This window comes from Gopherus evgoodei, chromosome 12, assembly GCF_007399415.2.
Source record: "Gopherus evgoodei ecotype Sinaloan lineage chromosome 12, rGopEvg1_v1.p, whole genome shotgun sequence".
In the NCBI taxonomy this organism is placed as follows: Eukaryota; Metazoa; Chordata; order Testudines; family Testudinidae; genus Gopherus; species Gopherus evgoodei.
In genome coordinates this window covers 8669761-8689811 of record NC_044333.1, presented here as the reverse complement: position 1 = coordinate 8689811, position 20051 = coordinate 8669761, and the positions used below count along the sequence as shown (strand labels likewise).

The window sequence follows — 20051 nt, the reverse complement described above, 5'->3', positions numbered from 1 at the left end:
TTCCCCACCCGCACACCGTTAGTCTTTTTTTTAATCTATAATTTTTACTATCCTGTTCCTATTTTAAAAAGAAAGAAAGAAAACGGTGAAGTATTTAATGAACTAGTTTTAGATATTTAACTGAAAAATAAAGAATAGTTTGCCCAGAATAATTTAATGTTTTAAAATTTTCCTACAAAATCTGTGAGTCAATGACAAACCCACGGCTTTCCCAAGATACTGTTCCAAGCAGACTTAGTTCGGATATCAGATTGGAATATATAATTCTTACTCTAATGATTTTATTTCAGCTCTGAATATTTTCAAAGGCTTTTAAATTTTGACTTGCAACCATTATAGCATATTATAAAAAAAACTCACTCACTCAAGCTCAGACAATGTGTTACATTAGCATTATACTGTCCTCTTAAAAATACAATACTGATTTTCAAAACATGCAAGTCCTCTGCCCAGAAAGTCCTGAATTTAATTATATCACTGATGTGCAAAAAGCAAAGCATGGCAATTGAATAAATTAACTTAGAATTTATGACTCCTAAACTGGTTTATAGGAAAGAAAGACATGAAGACTAAGAGTTAAATGAACTTGCCTCTCTGTAAAACAAATCCGAGTTGTTGTACACATCGTATGCCAACAAGTTAGTCTGTGTTCCAATTAGAAGACAATCATAGCCAAGCTGGGGATTCAGCACTCCGGCTGTTAGGCAGCTGACCCCTTGGTTAATGTTGAGAAGAGAAATATCTGAATCCTGGCTGCTTTGCATTGTACGATTTGCAGTTACATGCTGGCCACGGGCATGAGGATTATGAATAAAAACCTGTACAAACAAAATGCACATTACAAAGATTGTTTGAAATCCTGCTAGCCACCACGTATGTTCAGAAGCAGTAAAATTACAGTCCTCATATTCAGGCAAGGGTTCTGGAGTCTAACAAAGAGACAAGGACATGTTAAGGTTTTGTTTTGTTTTGTTTGTTTTTATTGTTGCTGCTTCTTACAGCCCCTTTTAGGTACCTTCTACACTACAAAACCAGCAATTTCCAAAATTTGTTACAAGCACACTTGTGCCAGCTTTGCAGAGGTGTAATGTTGTTAAAATCATTTTGAAAATTGAGACTGACTAGTATTAAGATCATTGTATGCAGTGTAGTTGTAGCCATGTTGGTCCCAGGATATTAGAGAGATAAGGCAGGGGAGGTAGTATCTTTTACTGGACCAATTTATACTGGTGAAAGAGACAGGCTTTTGAGCCACACAGTGCTCTTCTTCACATCTGAAGAGTTCTGTGTGGCTAAAAACCTGTTTCACCCACCTTGTCTCTCTAGTATTTAGAATGATTATTTTTAAAATATTAAGAAAGTTATGCCCCATCTCTCCTGGTAATGGTATTAGCAAAACCAGGGCTATTGTAGTAATTTATGTGCTATATGCAAGTAGCACAATATCACATGAAGTTGGAAAATCATTAGCCTCCTTTTTCTGTACTTATCTTCTTTAGGGCTAAATGCTTTAATAGTATAATAAATCCAAACCTAATTAACACAAATACCCAGAAGCAGTGTTTACCCCCAACGTTTCTTGTGTTAAAATCCAAATGAAGTTTTACGCCACAATCCTGCAATTGAATGCATACAGCCAAAGCACTGTGTCTGTGTCGAGACCCACTGTAATCCAGGGCCCTCTGCATGTGCAAAAGGGTTCACTCAAGCAGATCTGATTCAGGCCCTGGAACCTTGGTTTGCAAATGGAACTGATGGATTTAAAAGCAGAACTAGGAAGACAAAGGTATTATACTCCTACTCACACATTAGAATGCATCTGCTAAGTTTTTTAATAATAAAATACCCATCAATCCCCATCCCCTTCAAAAGGGAAAGGAAAAAAGGCCATCACTCTGTTTGTATGTTATATTCCTTTCTCCTACCCTTTTTCTAAATAGACCTTTGTCTATTTAGATTGCAAGGTCTTTGGGAAAGGGACCATCTACTATTTTATGTCTGTACAGTGCCTAGTATAATGAGTCCCTGTTCTTGATTGGACCCTAGTCACTCCCGTAATGCAAATAAATAATAATACTAATAGAAAGCCTGGGAACTAAAGGGCTGAACTGTGTGCAAATTGCAGCAGCCTAAGAGCAACACTTCATGCTTTTGTAGGTTTGTATTTCAACCTATGTTTTATTCTAACATAAATTTCCTTTGTTGGGTTTTTAACTGTTGTAGAGCTTGCACATAATAAGGTTTTCCAGTGTTGCAAAGTAGTCATCTGAGGATTTACAACAAACAGGCATTTCCTCTAACACTGCAGCATCTCCAGGGTTAAGTCAGTGAGGATGCTAATATTCATTACAGTAACTGAGAATAGTATAACAAAACACCTAACTTGAAAAATACAGTTGCCCACTTACCAATAGAAAATTAGAAACTTTCTTTGACGAGTGGGGTGAGGACTTGTCATTCATTTTTGCAGAATTTTACCTTTCGTTTTAAAAAATTAAGTCTCTAGTGTTGTCTTTCTATGTTTGCAGACAGTTTAGTGCCTCTGAGACTGCTCATGGCTTTCCCCCAGCAGCAGCACAATGAAATTAACAAGACTCTAGTCCTTTGGAGGGCCCTTAAGAATCCTGGGACATCAGTGACAATTTCATTCTGCAGCTGCTATTTCAAAAAAGCCAGGAGCACTAACTGACACAGACACTGGAGGAAGTTACAGAAAATCAGGACTCAAAAATCTTTATATAAGCAACTGAAAGTAGGTCTGCTTTTAGCCAAACCAGAACTGAAAAAAAAACTTCACTGATTTAAATGTACATATTTTATAACTTGTTAAAATACAAAAAATGAAACATCAGAAGCAATCAAAATACTGAATTATTATGGGGTAAACAAACAAGTTAAAATGTGAGAAAACAGTCCCATGAGCCTTCCAGAATCTAAAGTCTAATCTAACAACATACATTAGCGCAAATCTGTACTATATCACTAAGATGCCAAAGGAACTAAAGTGACCTAGGTACATTGATTTAACTGTTTTATGGCCGGATCCTGCTATGTGCTAAACATATTCCACTTGGTGCTCAGCACTCTCAGTTCAGGCAATGGGAGCTGCAGATATTAAGCACATTGCAGAATCATGCTCTTGGGGGAGGGGGTCAACGCTAGCCTTTATACGCACAACTGAACTTCCTCACTGCTGCAGCTCCACTGGAGGCAGCAATGGCTGGGAGAGCTAATGCAGACCAATCACTGTTGTTTTAACCAGTGTTTCATCTAATGCAGCAGACAATACAATGGTTAAACACCAGCAGAATGCAACAGTGGGAAATTTTAGATCAATAATTCTAGTGTAGACAAGGCTACTGTAGGGCTGCAGTGTTATTGCCAAGATACAAAAGCCAAATATATTAATGGTAAATAGGAGCTTCTGGCTATCAGCCTGTATAATACTGCACAGGCTGCTAGAAAAGAGGTGGTTTTGAGCATATTTACTTATATTATGCTTTCACATTTCCATCTTCTAAGAATGAGTCAATTTTCAGCAACCAGGAGGTACAATAAAATCAACCACAGCAAATAGCAAATCTTTCCAGGCCCAATCCTGCTCCTACTGAAGTTAATGCCAAAATTCTCATTGGCTTCACCGATTGCAGGATCAGCTCCCTGGTCCCCAAGTGACATCCTTTAAAGCAGTGGTTCTTAACCTGGGGTACGAGATGTCCTTTCTGGGGTTGTGAGACATGCCAGATTTTTTTAGAAGGCAAATCATCAAAAATACAAATTAAGCACAGGTACATAACTACAACTACTTTGTTTAATCAAACCTATATATTTATTAACATTATACATTTTTAACGATTACTGTAATATACAAACAAAAATATATCTAGGCTTATGGGGTGTGAGAACATATTTTTTAAGTTTAAGGGGTGCAAGAACATATTTTGATTTTGATAAGGGGTGCAAGAACATATTTTGAGAACATATTTTGATAAGGGGTGCAGGTTGCAGTAAAGGTTAAGAACCACTGCTTTAAAGTGATGAGAAGAGGAAAGAGGTGTGTGTTTGTGTATGTCATGTACTTTTGCTGAGCTGGCTTATGAGACTCATCCACAAGCAGCACTGCTTTGCAATACAAGCAGTATGAAAGCAACATCTCATCCTTCTTTCTGTAAAAGGCAAGCCAAAACCACTAGGGACAATATCAGGGAGACGAATAGGGAGGCTTGTAAGATTCATGTGCATGAAAAATAAGGCTTTTAGCTGACACTAAAACCCTGGCAGACATGAGCTAAAAATCATTTTCAGATTAGGCGTTTTCATTTATTCTTGTAGGCGCATTGTTCAGTTTGGGTTTTTCTCCCCTGGAAGTTACTGTATATGACAAGCAATGAAGAGTCATTTCACAGCGAAGGGTTGCGAGGGAAGGTGACATCATATTTGTGCCTGTTGCCATTGGCATGGAAAGAAATGGGTTTGTGTTTGTTGCTCTGACCAACACAAGCTTTGCAAGGTTTACTGCGGGTATGAATTAATGGTCTGATTTTCACCAGTCATGAACACCCACAGATCCCACTGAAGTCAACCGATGCCAGAGGAGCAGGGAGACTCTGTGCCTAAGGGGTGTGGTCCCTGTGCCTAGGGGTGCCTCAGCGAGGCAATGTTCCCATGGCAGGGACTGGGGATGCCGAAGTGGGTGGGTGGGGATCCCCGTGTCTATGGGTGTCTCCATGGTGAGGAATGCCCATAGCAGGGATTAGGGGGAGTCTCTGTGGGGCAGGTGTTCCCATGTCTACGGGTGCTTCCATAAGGGCTCCCTGTGGTGGGGAGCAGGGGGGAGTCTCAGGAGGACCCTGGGTCTATGGATGTCTCTGGCAGGGATTGGGGGCAGTATCCATAGGGTAGGGTGCCCGTGTCTATGGCTGTCTCCATGGATGGGTCCCTCTTTCTAGGGGTTTCTCCATGGAAGGGACTCGGGGATGTCTCAGGAGGTGGTGCCTCTGTGTCTGTCTCCATGGAGGTCCACATGGCAGAGAGTGGGGGCAGTCTCAATGAGGTTCCCATATCCATGATGGGGAGTTCCTGTGCCAGAGCTTGGGAGAGTCTCAAGGGAGTCCTCGTGGCAGCAAGCGGTGGCAGCCTCGAGGGGGTTCCCATATGCAGGAAGTGGGGCTGTCTCCCTGGGGGTTCGTGTGTGCAGGGACTGGGGGCAGTCTCAGGGGGTCCCTGTGGCAGGTAGTGGGGGCAGTCTCGGTGGGTTCCAGTGTGCAGGGCTGTCGCCCTGGGGGTCCCCATGGGGGGAAGCAGGACCAGTCTCGGGGGGGGTGTCCCCATGACAGGAAACGGCAGCAGTCCCAGGGGTGGTTCGGGGGTATCCCCATGGCAGGCAGCGGGGGCAGTCTCGGGAGGAGGGGTCCCCGTGGCAGGGAGCAGGGGCAGTCTGGGGGAAGGGCCGGGGGGCCTGTGGTAGGGAGCGGGGGGGGGGCCTGGGGAGGTCCCATGGTGGGGAGCAGGGGCAGTCTGGGGGAAGGGTGGGGGGGCCTGGGGAGGTCCCATGGCGGGGAGCGGGGGCAGTCTGGGGAAAGGGTCGGGGGGGCCTGTGGTAGGGAGCGGGGGGGGGCCTGGGGAGGTCCTATGGCGGGGAGCGGGGGCACTCTCGGGGGGTCCCCATCCGGGGAGCGGGGGCGGCGGCTCCGTGCCGGCCGGAGGCGGCGGGGGCCCGTGGCCGGTTACCTTGCCCGCTTGGGTGGCGGCCGCCAGGCACGGGTGGGCCCCATCGTACTTGCCCAGCGCCACCATGCGGGGCAGGATCCTGTGGTTGAGCTTCAGGGTGAACACGGGCACCAGCATCTCGGGGCAGCCGCGCAGCGTCACTCGGGCCCGCCCGCCCAGCGCGCCACGGCCTGGCGCTGCCGCTGCCTCCGCCTCCGCCCCCGCCCCGCTCCAGCGAGGGAAGACGCCGGGGCGACGCTGCAGCGTGACCCGCGGAGCGAGCCGGGCTGCGGGGGGAGCTGGCGGGGGGACACCGGGCGGGCACGCACCGCACTGACAAGGGAAACCGGGCGGGGGGCAGTTGGCAAGGAAAGCAGGAGGTGGGGCAGTTGGCAGTGGGGTGGGGCAGTTGGCAAAGAAAGCAGGAGCCGGGGCAGTTGGCAGAGGGGTGGGGGCAGTTGGCCAGGAAAGCAGGAGGTGGGGCAGTTGGCAGTGGGGTGGGGCAGTTGGCAAGGAAAGCAGGAGGTGGGGCAGTTGGCAGTGGGGTGGGGCAGTTGGCAAGGAAAGCAGGAGGTGGGGCAGTTGGCAGTGGGGTGGGGCAGTTGGCAAAGAAAGCAGGAGCCGGGGCAGTTGGCAGAGGGGTGGGGGCAGTTGGCCAGGAAAGCAGGAGGTGGGGAAGTTGGCAGAGGGGTGGGGGCAGTTGGCCAGGAAAGCAGGGGGTGGGGCAGTTGGCAGAGGGGTGGGGGCAGTTGGCCAGGAAAGCAGGGGGTGGGGCAGTTGGCAGAGGGGTGGGGGCAGTTGGCCAGGAAAGCAGGGGGTGGGGCAGTTGGCAGAGGGGTGGGGGCAGTTGGCCAGGAAAGCAGGAGGTGGGGAAGTTGGCAGAGGGGTGGGGGCAGTTGGCCAGGAAAGCAGGGGGTGGGGCAGTTGGCAGAGGGGTGGGGGCAGTTGGCCAGGAAAGCAGGGGGTGGGGCAGTTGGCAGAGGGGTGGGGGCAGTTGGCCAGGAAAGCAGGGGGTGGGGCAGTTGGCAGAGGGGTGGGGGCAGTTGGCCAGGAAAGCAGGAGGTGGGGAAGTTGGCAGAAGGGTGGGGGCAGTTGGCCAGGAAAGCAGGGGGTGGGGCAGTTGGCAGAGGGGTGGGGGCAGTTGGCCAGAAAACAGGAGATGGGGCAGTTGGCAAGGGAAGCGGGTGGTGGGGACACCTGCCACAGGAAGCATGGGCAGAGCTGGGGAAGTGTATGATGGAGAGGGGAATTAAGAGTGAGAAGTGGAGCTGGAACAATGGAGCCAGCTCTGCTCTTCCAAATTACTCTGGTACCGATTTCAGTACAATCTCCTGGTAACATCCATAGCATTCTTCCCAATAGCCATATCCTAATCCAATCTAGAGCATCATGATGCTGAGGTTGGCAGCCAGGGCCAGTGGGGTTACCATTCAGAGCCAGTGCCCTGGGCTCTTGTAGTTTAATCCTGACAGTGTATGACCTGGGACAAATCACTGACCTTCTGTGTCTCAGTTTCCAATCAGTAAAATAGGTTAACAATACCTCCTCACAGGGTAACATTTACTGACATTATTCACCTTTTACTGGCACTCCATCTTTCTTTACTGAGAAAATTTCAAGCCAAGAAAAAAGCAAGTAGAAACAGATCATGTATTAAAATATACCCTATAGCCTGGGAAAGAGCAACTTCAAAGCAATTTTCCAATTATGCTGCTTCTGTTTATGAGGCTATATGTAGATTTTTACAGAATCCATAATATCTAGCATTAGGAAAAACTTGTCATCTAGATTCCATAGGGCAAGTACTCAGTATAAATCTGAAGATTTAATATAGATTAATAATAGTACTTTGCACTTCTGGGGCTCCTCCCTACTGGAGCCCTCATATAACTTTACAAACAGTAGGGAGAAATTCACTTCCTCACATAAAGACCAAATACATAGCAGTGGAGAGGTCAAACCCAAACCCAAACCCAACCCCAACCCAGGGCCAGGATGGAGGGCTCCCTGCAGTGCACCCTGTAGCTGCTGTTCCTTCAAGCCTATTGGACTGCAGTAGCAAACACAGCCCCTCCCTCCACAAGCAGTTGTCCAGGTTAAGGTCATATTAACATGAATCAGTGGCCCTCCCTGAGTCCATCCACAAAGTGACCTTTTGTGCTGGCATATATAAAGCTGATATAGGGACTCTTGCCACAGCAGGAGCACTCATCAGCAGGGATCCTAGAAATGCGTTTGCCAGGGAAAAACACAGAATTTGCATTTTTACAGAGAATCTTTAATTTTTACTACTGCAGCCTGGGGCTGACGGCCCAGGCCCTAGTCGTCCAGGGCTGACCACCTGAGCCCCCACGGCCCAATTCATTATAATCATGGATTTTTATGTTTTTTTATCGGAGAATTTTGGGGGGGTTATCACAGAAAACTAGGATCCCTGCTCATCAACCAGATATCTCTGCAGGTTTTCAGTGGAGTGGAGGGCCTTACTCCAACCATCTGTACCAGGGTAAATTTCACCTTCATTGAGATAAGTAGGGTGACCAGATGTCCCAATTTTATAGGGACCGTCTCTATTTTTGGGTCTTTCTCTTATACAGGCTCCTATTACCCCCCACCTCCTGTCCTGATTTTTCACACTTGCTCTCTGGTCACCCTAGACTTAAGTCTCACGATGTCCCTATGTGCTAGAAAAGTGTTATTCATATTTTACAGACAGAAAAACTGACACACACAGCTATTAGGCCTAGATTCAGTGAAGCACTGAAACAAGTGCTTAACTTTAAATATGTGAGTAATCCCATCCCTAATAATTTCTTAAAGTGTGTGCTTCACTGCTTTGCTGAAATGGGGCCTAAATGATTTTCCCAAGGCCACAGAGCGACTTGGTGGTACAGCTGGGAATAGTACAAGCTTTAACAATGCCCAGTTATGTGCTTTAGCCATCAAACCATCTATTCCTTAGCTAACCCACCTTTCAGAGCCATATTTGAGAACATTTCAACATTATGTTGCCATTTTTTACTGACGGTTGTTGATGTTTGCCTACCAACAGTCAATACAGAACATGAGCATGTGTTCTTGGGACAGGATTGAAACACGGCACCTGAACACATAAGGATGAGTAATATGTTGGTGCAGGTATTCACATTGTTTACTGGATTTGAATTTAAAATGTTTGAGGGTCCAGAGACAAACTGGGGTAGAAAAAATAACTGATTTATCAAGAAGCTTAATTAAAATGCACAAGCAGAAGAGCTGGAGTCCAATCTACTCTCTGCGGCGAAATATCAAGGAATATTTCTGAAGCAGAGCTAGGAGACAAAGGTCTGTTAAACAAAGCCAGGTTATGGGGTTGGCTGGCAGGAAAATCAGGCCATCCAGTAAGCTTGGGCTATGAAGAGCAGTCTTTATAAGGATAATCTGTCCAAGGCTGCACGGTCTTATTGATGTGATTTTAGAAGTGATCTGAAATGCTTTGAACAATAACATGATTAGGTTTTAAAAAGAATAGAACACTATAATTACCATGAATAACTTTTGTAGCTGACATAATTATAAGAGTATTCAACTCTCAGGCTTTAGGATATGAGTCAGTTGTCTGCAGAGATCAAGAAGGAAAATTTCCTCTATCTGCACTGTACAACTGTCGAGGTGCATTGTGGAAGGTTTTCATCTTTGTCACAGTATCATCTGTTGGCTGCTGCCAGAAGCACTGTACTGAGCTCGATAAACTAGTGGTCTGGTCCACAGGGAAAAGTCTTTATTCCTACTCAATTTTTCTTCCTTTCTCTAAAAAGACTTTCAAATCACTTGCATGAAAAAGTTACGTTGCTTTTAGAAAAGCCAGTTAGTACTTCCTGATTCGCATCTAGAAATAGGTAGCATATAACCTCCTAGTTGCTAACTTTATGGACTGAATTATAAAACCCTGTGGTTTTGTGTTTGTAGGACACTGGTCAACAGTAGCTGTACTGTTCTGAATTTGAATGATAAGATCTCAAAGGGAGCATTCATGTGAAAAACAACAAAACAATCAATACAAACTGGGTTGCACATTGCAGACCTGGCTTTGGTTCAAGTTTAGGTGAAATCATGCGACTCTAAATGTGGAAACAAGCTTTTGCTTTTTGAATGGTTTTTATGAAGTCTTCTGGAAACTATCTAAATGTGTCACTATGTTGTCTAATAATGAGGCAGGTGCTGCATGTAGCATATTAAAGAGAATTTTTCCTTTTTTGTAACTGTTGTGGATAAGTACAACTTTCAAGTCCAGTCTTGCAAACTGTTGTAGCCAATGAGATGCCTCGTGTGAATAAGGGTTTGCATAACAGTCTATGGGCATAATGCCAGCATAAACTCTAATCATCAACAGGTTGTTTCGAAAGTCCAGAAACTACTACTGTCCTTTCAGGGAAAGTAACAACAAAATCATTAGTCTAAGCCCTGGAAATTTGGAGTATGTTCTTTCAGGGTGCTGTAAAGCCGATCAAGTGAAGCTATTAGAAGGAAAAAGCTATGCTATTGTAATATTACAGATAGGTACTATTTTAAACACAGAGAAATTCAAGGTTATAGTGTGTTCTCGCTCTCTCTCGTTATATAAAATGTGGCCTAACATATATATTATTTTGTGTCACTATTACAGTGTGTTCACTTTTAGACGTAAATGTATATAATCTGGCTGAATTATGGTTGCTCATAGAGTTGTAATTTAGAATTTCCAGGCTTTGGAGCTTTTAAAATCCAAACCGTAATTTTTCTTTTCTGTCATTTTTGAATTTATTTCCCTTGGTTTAAAAGTTGTGATCCTGTATACATATAAGAGCAGTCAGCTAAATGCACGTGGCTATCTTAAGTGCAGTGTCAATCACAGTTCTGCTAGGCTCTAAGCCTGCAATTGGGTCTGGGTAGGCAGACCCCTGTTCCCAAACAGATCCAGTTGTAAGACTGGGGTCTTAATTTTTTATTCTTTATTTTCTCTATGAAAATAAATGTCAGCTATTGATTTATAAATATGACACCATCCTGATGTTTTCTCAGGTGTGACTAGTTGAAACACCACTCTGGAACCTAAAATGGTTTTGCATTATTTTGCATTATTGCATTATTATTTATTGCATTCAAGCAGGTTTTAGTATATAAGTAGGTGCATTCAAATCCATTGGCTGCCTCCATACAGCTATCAGCTTCTTTAGTTAGATAGCACTCATCCAGCATCTGGGGAAAAAACTGGGAACGTGGGCCGCAAAGACACAGCTCCCCTCACAAATGAGAAACAACGGAACTAAGAGAGAATTTATACCAGCTAGCAGTTGTAGCAGGTTTTTATCTGCCTCGTAGGTCAGCCAGAAGAGGGAGACAGTCACAGCCATGTGATCCGGTAATTAATTGCATTAAGAGAGAACAGCCGTACAAAATACATACCATCTATTGTTTGCTGCAAATAAAATAATTTTAAAATATTTTCATAGATCTACAAACAAAATGTTAGAGGGACATGCTACATATGAAAAAGGTGAGGGTAAAGATTCTACATATGTTTCTCATACAAGACATCTTCGATTAAAAGGGTTTTTTTAAGTGTCTCTCGAAACAGCTGATTTTTGTCCCATTTAAAAAAAAATTGTTAATTCAATTCCAGAGCTCAGTCTTCTAACCTATTGGGCATTGATTTCATTTTTTAAAAAGTTTTCATATGAAATGTTATCAGCTATTGAACTGTTCAAGATCCCAGCATCTATCTACGGACCCTTCTCCCCTACTTTTATTTCCTTTTATATCCCTGGAGAAACTTTTAGGCATCAGCTTAGAGGAAAAGGGTTTACTGTAGCTTTATAACAGAATATCGTACAGCAAAAGCAAAGTCATTGCTAATGTATTGCAAGCCTATACCTCGGAAGCAACTGAACCAATGTAATGAGATTTTTAAATGGCTCAGTGTCCTTCATGAATTCACACCACGGTTCATGGTGCTTGTACTACCTCTACTGTAGACTTTACAACAGTGACAAGTGTACCACCCAGGACCAAATCTAGGAGTGAACAACCTGGGCTTCTCATGCACTTGGGGTACTGTGGTGATGATTTCCAAAGGATACAGCAACTTGTAATGCTGTAACCTGTGTCAGAAGGTTTCAAAGTGGGATTGGAGTTATCTCATGTTATCACTCTGTGGTGGGAGTGTTCTTTCCCATATAGTGCTGCTTTGCTATTTTATGCTATTGTGTTCCTGTTCTGGTGATTGAAATGAGTGGATGATCTTGTCACCTATATTTTATTTCTTTTGATTTCTAAAATTTGCTTGTCAAAAACTCTGTGAGCACATGTAGATATTAGCAAATGTATAAATTAACAAACTGACAGGTAAATAAAGGACCATTACTAATTAAACTACTTGGGCGTGTATCACAGTATGTATAGCACATGCCAGCACTTGCAACGTCAATAACAACAGCGAGAGCTTTCCAAGAAAGCTTGGCAAAGTGCTTCAACCCTGACCTGGAGGGACAATCTCCAGAGGTTACCAGGGCTGAGGCTGCCAATAAAGGTTCCAGTTGGGTTGGTGTTTCAATCAGAGGTGAGGGCTCAGCATCACAGGAGGCGCTCAGCACCTTACATGCTCAGAGATGCCCAGTTCATCGAAGGAGGTTGTAGGATTGGACCCTATATCTATGCTCTAATTTCATCCTACTCCCCTCCTCTGTTTCGAGCCTACACAGTGTCACAGGTCAGGACAACTGCATCTGTATTCTCCATCCATAGTGCCATGAGGGCACACGCTCTCAGCTCCAGGCTCCTTACCCATCACCTCTCTTGGGCAGAGCCCCGTTGTGTGTCTCTCTCTCCTGATCTGGGTTTTTCCAGGCTTCACAGTTCCCCGGCTACACTGTGATATCCCCAGCAAGCCAGACTGCCTAAAGAGACCAGCATCTGAGCTTTTCTTTCTCTCCAAAGGCTATGAACAGTGGTGATTGCCAGCAGCTATAAGTTATCACACTGTCCTTTATAAGCAGGCACATTTATTCTTAATGTGAAAGCAGTACAGAGAAAACATAATAAAACAATAAAAGAACCTACAGGTATACTAATAAACTTACCAGATCTCTCTCACTCTCTCACACACACACACACTCACACTCTCTCTCTCTCACACACGCACACATACACACCTACCTACCTCTCCAACAAGGGCTCTGGTAGGAGTCAGTCCTTCCAACATCAGCAAGGAGTTTTTCTGTGGTTACATAGTCTTAACATCCTCAAGTGAAAACAGGCACACTGACTGGGCAGCTTGGCATGTTTCTTTAATACAGCTTTGGCCTTTGATCTCCAGCTTTCCACATCAGGAAATAATAGACAATCACCTGCTCCTCGAGGCATAGTTTCAAAAGGCCAAGTTTTTTGCATAAGCAGAGGTGGGAAATTTGCATTCACCTCCCCCTAGATATTTCCCAGGAAAGTCACTACACACGTATTGTCATAAAAGACCATTCTTGACTGCCACATTTTCAGTATAGTCCTTTGATCATTCAGACCCATAATAGTGCATTACCTTTGTGTTTAATACAATGGACTCCAAAGATACTTAAACTTAATTCAGTAAGGTCTCCCAAGGATACTGCGAGAAATTGCCCCCCACACACAATGTCCAGATTTTAGTGAAAACATCTCTAAAGCCACATCTGTTGCAGGAACCAATCCAGCACGTTCCTATCTATCTCAAAAAATTCTTACATGAAAGCTAGAATTCCAAGATTTCTTGTACACAAATTGTCTCCTGATATTGATATGGCTCCCTTTTCATCTTTATTGAAACGTGTTTCAACTTACATATTTGTTGAAAAACCCATTGACCAGCTACGCGTTGTCATTGAAGTCACAAGGGACCCAACTATGTGGTTATTGCAAGGGAGTTCACTGGGAATGGCTAATGGCAGATGGGCCTATATCACTTTAGCAAAGATTTAATATAGTAATCCTGCTGGATCAGGTGAGTGGTAATAGGTTATTAAGTCTTTCACCTCTAGGTCACCGTTTCCATTCAGACCCTGGATATCAGAGCCACGTTATGGAAGTTGTTACCATCTAATGGCTGCTTAGTGTCTTCCAATAGATAAGTTGCCTCGTATTAGTCTGGAGATTAGATTGTTATCAGTAAATGTTGATTTCACCTACACTTACAAACCAATGAAGAAATATTTCCACGGATAATAATTGACATTTATAGATAGGCAGAGTAAGAAAAATGCTGCTTGTGAGCTTATTACAGTTTGATTTAAGGATATTTACTTTGTGTAGCTTGACATGTGGTATTGACAATTTGTGTTTTAACAGTTATAGAGCTTTATCTTTTTGAATCTCAACATCTACTCTCATTCAATAATTATTGTATGACCACCTCATACTTTCCCACAACTGTGAAAATGCTTAAAGATAAACCTCAATATTATCCAACAAAATTATACGATCATAAAAATCCAATTCTGATAAGCTTACCAATAGAAGAGGTATGAGAACTCTGCCTGACCAGTAGTTATTGTTCCTGGGCAAATAAGGGCTAATTTGATGTTTTCAAAACTTTTTTCCCCAAAATTTTTCAACTCAGGAAATGCGTTGAAACCGGCCCTGTTTCGTGAACCATTTCAGTTTCAACGAATAGGCATTTTTCAGCCAAAAAAAAAAAAAAGTTGTTGAAAAACTCCCGACCATGAAAACCCATGCTTTCCTTTCTGACTGGCAGGGAGCAAGGGATCCTGATGTTTGGTCTCTGTTGAGATCTTAAACCTTGTAACATGCCCACATATCTTGGTGACAGATAGCTAAATAAATGTAAAACCAATAATCACTGGCCTCAAAGGAGAAATTTTCTCAGGAATAACCACATGGGTTCAGAGGAGTGTGGGAAAGTGAAAGACACTGACTGTGCACCTCAGTGTTCTTTGTAATATTGTTCTTGCCTGAGACTGTGTCCAGTTAGTTTCCCTTGTTCTGTTCAACAATTTAGGCTAGAGTGGAGGAATGAAGGGTTCCCACTGATTTGTATATTTAAGGCTCTGATCCTGCTCTCATTGAAAGCAGTGGCAAAATCTCCATCAACTTCCACGGACATATGATCAGAGTCATAGTTTGTAAGATCTTTGGTCATTTTACAAATGCAGAGTAATGAAGACATCATGGAGTATATTGTATGCACATTTTTTTTATTACATTGAAATGCAGAGTAATGAAGACAGCACAGAGTATATTGCATGCAAGTTTGGAGTATTTTTGACGTTGGTGTTTTACAAGCTCAAACAAGCATCTTCTCAACACTGTAAAGTTTTATTGAATTTTTTGGGCTTTTTACAGGCTGCATATATTATGAAAATTGATAAGTAGGAAAAATAAATAAATGCATCCAGTGTAATGATACTGGGAAGCTTCAGGTCACGTTTCAGCCAGGAGACAACTTTAATGGATGAATGTGAAGTCTGAACATGGGAGTCTGTAAAAGACGAGGGGAAAGAGAAGAACAGAAGGGAAGAGCGGAAAGTAACAATCCTACACGAGGAAAATGTCAGTGTCAGTTTTATAAGCATATGGTGGCTGAGGCTAAACCCCCAATCAGACTGGAGTGTCATGCAGTGGTGGAAGGGCAGTCCGTAAGCCACCACTAGCCTGCCAGTCAGAAAGCACCTGCTGCCACAAGAGCTGTAGGGTAACTTTTTTTAAGACCCTACCAGCCTGCCCATTCTCTACTGCGCCTGTCCCCAGTGTGATGCCAGGAGCAATGAGGTGCTCAGACTCTACAGTTATGAGTACCAGTATACAAAACCTGGCTAGAAAGCACATGAGGAATCAGATCAGGACACTGCCAGCCTTGGCTCCCACACTCAGAGAGATACATGGGGTGAATTCAGTTGAGACTTCCCACCAACTGAGATAGATCCTCAGAGTAAAAAGGAGGGGAAGTCCCTCCTCCCCCTATGTACCTGTCAGTGGAGAAGCTGGGCAGAGGGTGGGGTTGGGGATTCAAGTGAACAGGGTTTCTCAGAGAATCTAGGGAAGGAGATTCGAGCAGCAGAAGAGGGCTCTCAGGAGCGGGTGGTAGAAGAGAGATTCAAGCAACCTGATATGGAAGGGGAATTCAAGGACTAAGCTGGATGGATGATTTAAGAGTAAGGGAAGTCAAGCAGCAAAGGAAGAGGGAGCGAAAGGAGAGACAGTCAGGACTGCAATGGCAAACCTTTTATTTTTGGTAGTCCCTTCCCCAACACTAGTTTCTTCAGCCACCTGGAAATATTTTGTGGCTGACCTAGCATCAATCCACCCTCAACTGATGCCAAGCCCGTGACTGGAGGCTGAAATGGCCCCTAGTGGGGACAGAAGTTCCTAAAGATGGAATACAAGGTAAATTCCAGGTCTACGTTTTGTCTTCCAGTGTCTTTTCCAGCCTCACTCCACCTCCTTTCCAAATGGAGGAGGAATTAAATTCTCCCCTCATCAGGCACTGATGTAACTCCCATTAACATCAGAGTTACATGCACACATCAAAGGAAAAATAAATACTTTAATCAGCAAGACATGTCCAAACCCACACTACCCAACCTAGAAAGTGCTAATGACAGGATAGCTCTAGCAAGGCCCATCTCAGTTGTTTAGTTGTTTCACTGTTCACACCTTTTGTCCACACACAAAATGCCATTACTGTAGAAAAGGTATTGACCCCCTTTTGTAGTATCACAAGAGATGAAGCAAGTCTCCGAGGCTTAGAGAAAAAAGTTCAATGTTTTCCCTCTAGATCAAGTAATCAGTTCATCCCTGACGTAACTAACTCCACTGATAGTGTAAATTTGCTTTCTCCTCCCAAAAGAGAATAATAATCATTATTACTCTCTAAGCGCTTTTGCAGGGGGGATAAGCCTCCTGATCTTCAGTTTGCAAATGCAAACCGAAGTGCAGGAAAGGTAAAGTGACTTGCCCAGGGTTGTACAACATGTCAGTGGTAGAGCTGGGACTAGAACCCAGGATTCACAAACCTGCGTGCAATCTGTTGGTTCACACTGCAAGTACTTAGTAACCAAAATAAAATCAAAATAGTATGTTGTATTATGCTGCACCCTGAACTGTTATTTATGAACAAATCATTGATTATATCCTTGGTACAGTAAAATATTGCTAATTTGCACTAAGGACTGGGAGACCCATTGTGAATTACTGGGTTTTGAGACTTAGTGGGGGAGTGAAACAACCACTTACGTTGCTAGCTCATGCATTAAGTTTAGTTTAGTTTTAATAATAATACTTCCTAATTTGCTAGCGAATATTCACTACTACATTCTTCCTTGAGTTAATCCCATCAGAGGGGGTCTGCTCTACAAGTTCTCTTCCTCCAAAGAGCTCTGTTCAACACCATGTCCTCTGTAATGCCACATGCTAACATGTCTTCCCTTAGGACATCCCACCACTTCTTCTTAGGTCAGCCTCTCTGTCTTTTTCCTTCAGTCTTCATTTATTGGACTCTTACACACATCGTTGTGAGGAATCATAGAATATCAGGGTTGGAAGGGTTAGAGGATCCCCCATGCCCTTGGTAAATTGTTCCAATGGTCAATTAATCTCACCGTTAAAAATTTACATCTTATTTCCATTCTGAATTGGCTAGTTTCAATGTCAAGCCATTGGACTGTGTTACACCTTTCTCTGCTAGACTGAAGAGCCTATTACCAAATGTTTTGTTCCCCCCATGTCGGTACTTATAGACTGTAATCAAGTCACCCCTTAACCTGATTTCAGTTGGAGCTGGATCAGGCCCTTAATGTCTTGTCTATCTTAGGCATCAGTAAATGACACTGTAGTTCAAGCAGAAATATCTGTTTCCATGGAACCTCACTAAGGCCAGAAGCCTCAGTCCACAATGGAGACTTTTATCATCTCTCCCATAACCACTTGTGCTCATGCATCACTTTTTACATGGTTGTGTGTTGGGTGTTGTGCCTTGGGTGTTGTCATTGCAAGACCCATAACTAAGTCATTGCTAAAAGAACAGGAGTACTTGTGGCACCTTAGAGACTAACAAATTTATTTCAGCATAAATGTGTTAGTCTCTAAGGTGCCACAAGTACTCCTGTTCCTTCTGCGGATACAGACTAATATGGCTGCTACTCTGAAATAAGTCATTGCTGTATCAATCGCCACCTTGTCATTTCAGATATTCTTGCCATGTCGTTCCATGCCCCTCTCCATGTCTGAAACAACCTCCCAAGTATCATTTACAGAGCTCCTCCTCAAAAGTCACATAGTCTGTGTCACATTCCAAATGCACATTCCCTTGTCGTTCTGTTTCTCACATTGTTCTGTTTATTTTGGAGTGCCCTGGCATGTAGTCTTCAAAATAGGCTCTTTGAGGCAGAGAATCTGTTATTTCTCTGGCACAAAATATTTGTCCTACTATACTGTACCATGTGAACCCATGGTTCTATATCAGTAATAAGAAATATTAACACAAAAGGCCTAATCTAAAGCCCATTGAGGTCAATGGCAAGACTCATTGGCTTCAAAGAGTTTTGCATCAGGCCCTAAGCAGTACTCTGTGGTTCTGTGGGATCCACATAGCCTGTGAATTCATCCATTAATATTTCCTCTCATAGACAAGTTTGCATGGTCAATATGTGATCCAGCTACTCAGATGCAATCTTGGTTCAAGAGGTCAGACGTGAGTCATACCTCTAATGAAGATGAGTCTTTCATGAAATAGGGCATGCAAATGAAGATATCCAGCAAGGTGTTGATGCTGATAGACAATGAAACAGTACTTCATTAACATACCGAAGGGGTACCACAGTGTCACATAAGACGGGTGATGTGATGGTGTGTGCCTTAGTGGTATGAAATGTAAGCGGGTCTTTATCAATTCTCAAGAACCTACATGCTGACTTGGACTTGAGACATATCTATTGTCTATAGTGTGCATTGACAGAAGGATGTGAGCATATGACTGGAGGAAGCAATATGGCTAACAGAAGGTGGAGCTGAGACCTATTTCCACTGGGCTTCCTAAGAACTCAGTTTGACTCCAGCCTTTGCACTTAGGCACTGGGCCGGCACTTCCATTAGGCAACCCTAGGCAGCCACCTAGGGTGCCAGGATTCGGGGGGTGGCATTTTGTGTGCCGCCCCCCGAATTCTGCCTAGGGCGCCAGGAACCCTGGCGCCGCTCCTGCTTAGGTATCTTTATTTGGCATACAGCAGTGCTCCGCTGAGTTGATCAGACTCAAGAGCAGGGGAGATGGATGCAGGGTACATCACAGCTTCTCCCTTTATATACGTTACACATCTCATTGCATTTACTATACGTTGCATCTTGGACTGGCTCAGTTACTTTGCAGGAACCAATCCCTGTACAGCAGGCACTGTCCATGCTTCGACTTCCTCTTTACCTTGTCTCTACATTCCCAACTTATTTTGTCCCTTGTTATCTAGTTCATAGTAAATAGTGCCCTGCATGTTCTCCCGCTTATCTCAGTTGGCTCAGACATTGTGTCTTCTTAGCCTGCTGACCTATTTATTTAGCACAAATGTTCTGTTTTCAAACCGATGATTCATTTATGTCCCTAGTTCTATCTTCCAAAAAATGACACTTCCCTCCATGTGTTAATTATTCATTGCAGGCCCGGCCTCAGCTATAATCTATAATTGCAGTAATGTGTTACAGTCACTGCATCTAGGCATCTGTTCAGCCTCCTCCAATAACCAAACTATGGTCAAGAGTGACTATTGTCTAGGTAACAAAATGCCTCCCAGAGAATAGTGCCCATGATGAGATTATGGCTACTTGAAAGTAATAGTGCTATCAGGTCCAGCATGCTATCTCAGTCATGATTACAAGAGTAACCTGTCCATACAGACTGTGAACACACAGTGTAGGCAAACAGAACTGGTGTGATATATGCAGAACATCTGTACAGAGCTGCACAGAATTATTGAGCAGATCACCATGGATTCATTATGATGACAGTTTAATTAGTAGTTTTTTCCTTTTCTGCCCAGATGATGGGTACGCAATCAGTAAGTCAATCATTCAGTCATCTTGTATCTTTATCCATGCATATCCACCACAGATACAGAATGGAAGTTTTAGAAAATTCTGCTTGCCTATTTTTGCCTTGGACAAGTTATTTAATTATTTTATTTATTTATTGGGCATGCAGGCAAAATATCAGAATTTTAGTGAGTAGATTTTGTATCTGCACTGGTATATTTTAATCCTAGTTTGGCAAGGCAGTATTCCAGCCATGCTCTTCTGAATACCTTTGCAGCAGATAAGTGCACATGGTTCATTGTCTGACTATGTGTCCCTCAGAT

At 43.5% G+C, this 20051-nt stretch overlaps 1 protein-coding gene across 1 annotated transcript in view; it reads right to left on the bottom strand.

The window, feature by feature from the left end:
• The window catches only part of BBS2 (Bardet-Biedl syndrome 2), a 28916-nt gene extending 23009 nt beyond the window's left edge, over window positions 1-5907 (bottom strand). The window contains exons 1-2 of the mRNA XM_030581271.1: window positions 5731-5907; window positions 591-818 (exon numbers count right to left, since the gene is read on the bottom strand). Coding sequence (XP_030437131.1) covers window positions 591-818; window positions 5731-5847 — 345 coding nt within the window. The 5' untranslated portion in view covers window positions 5848-5907. The remainder of the gene's footprint in view (window positions 1-590; window positions 819-5730) is intronic.
• Window positions 5908-20051: the final 14144 nt, after the last annotated feature.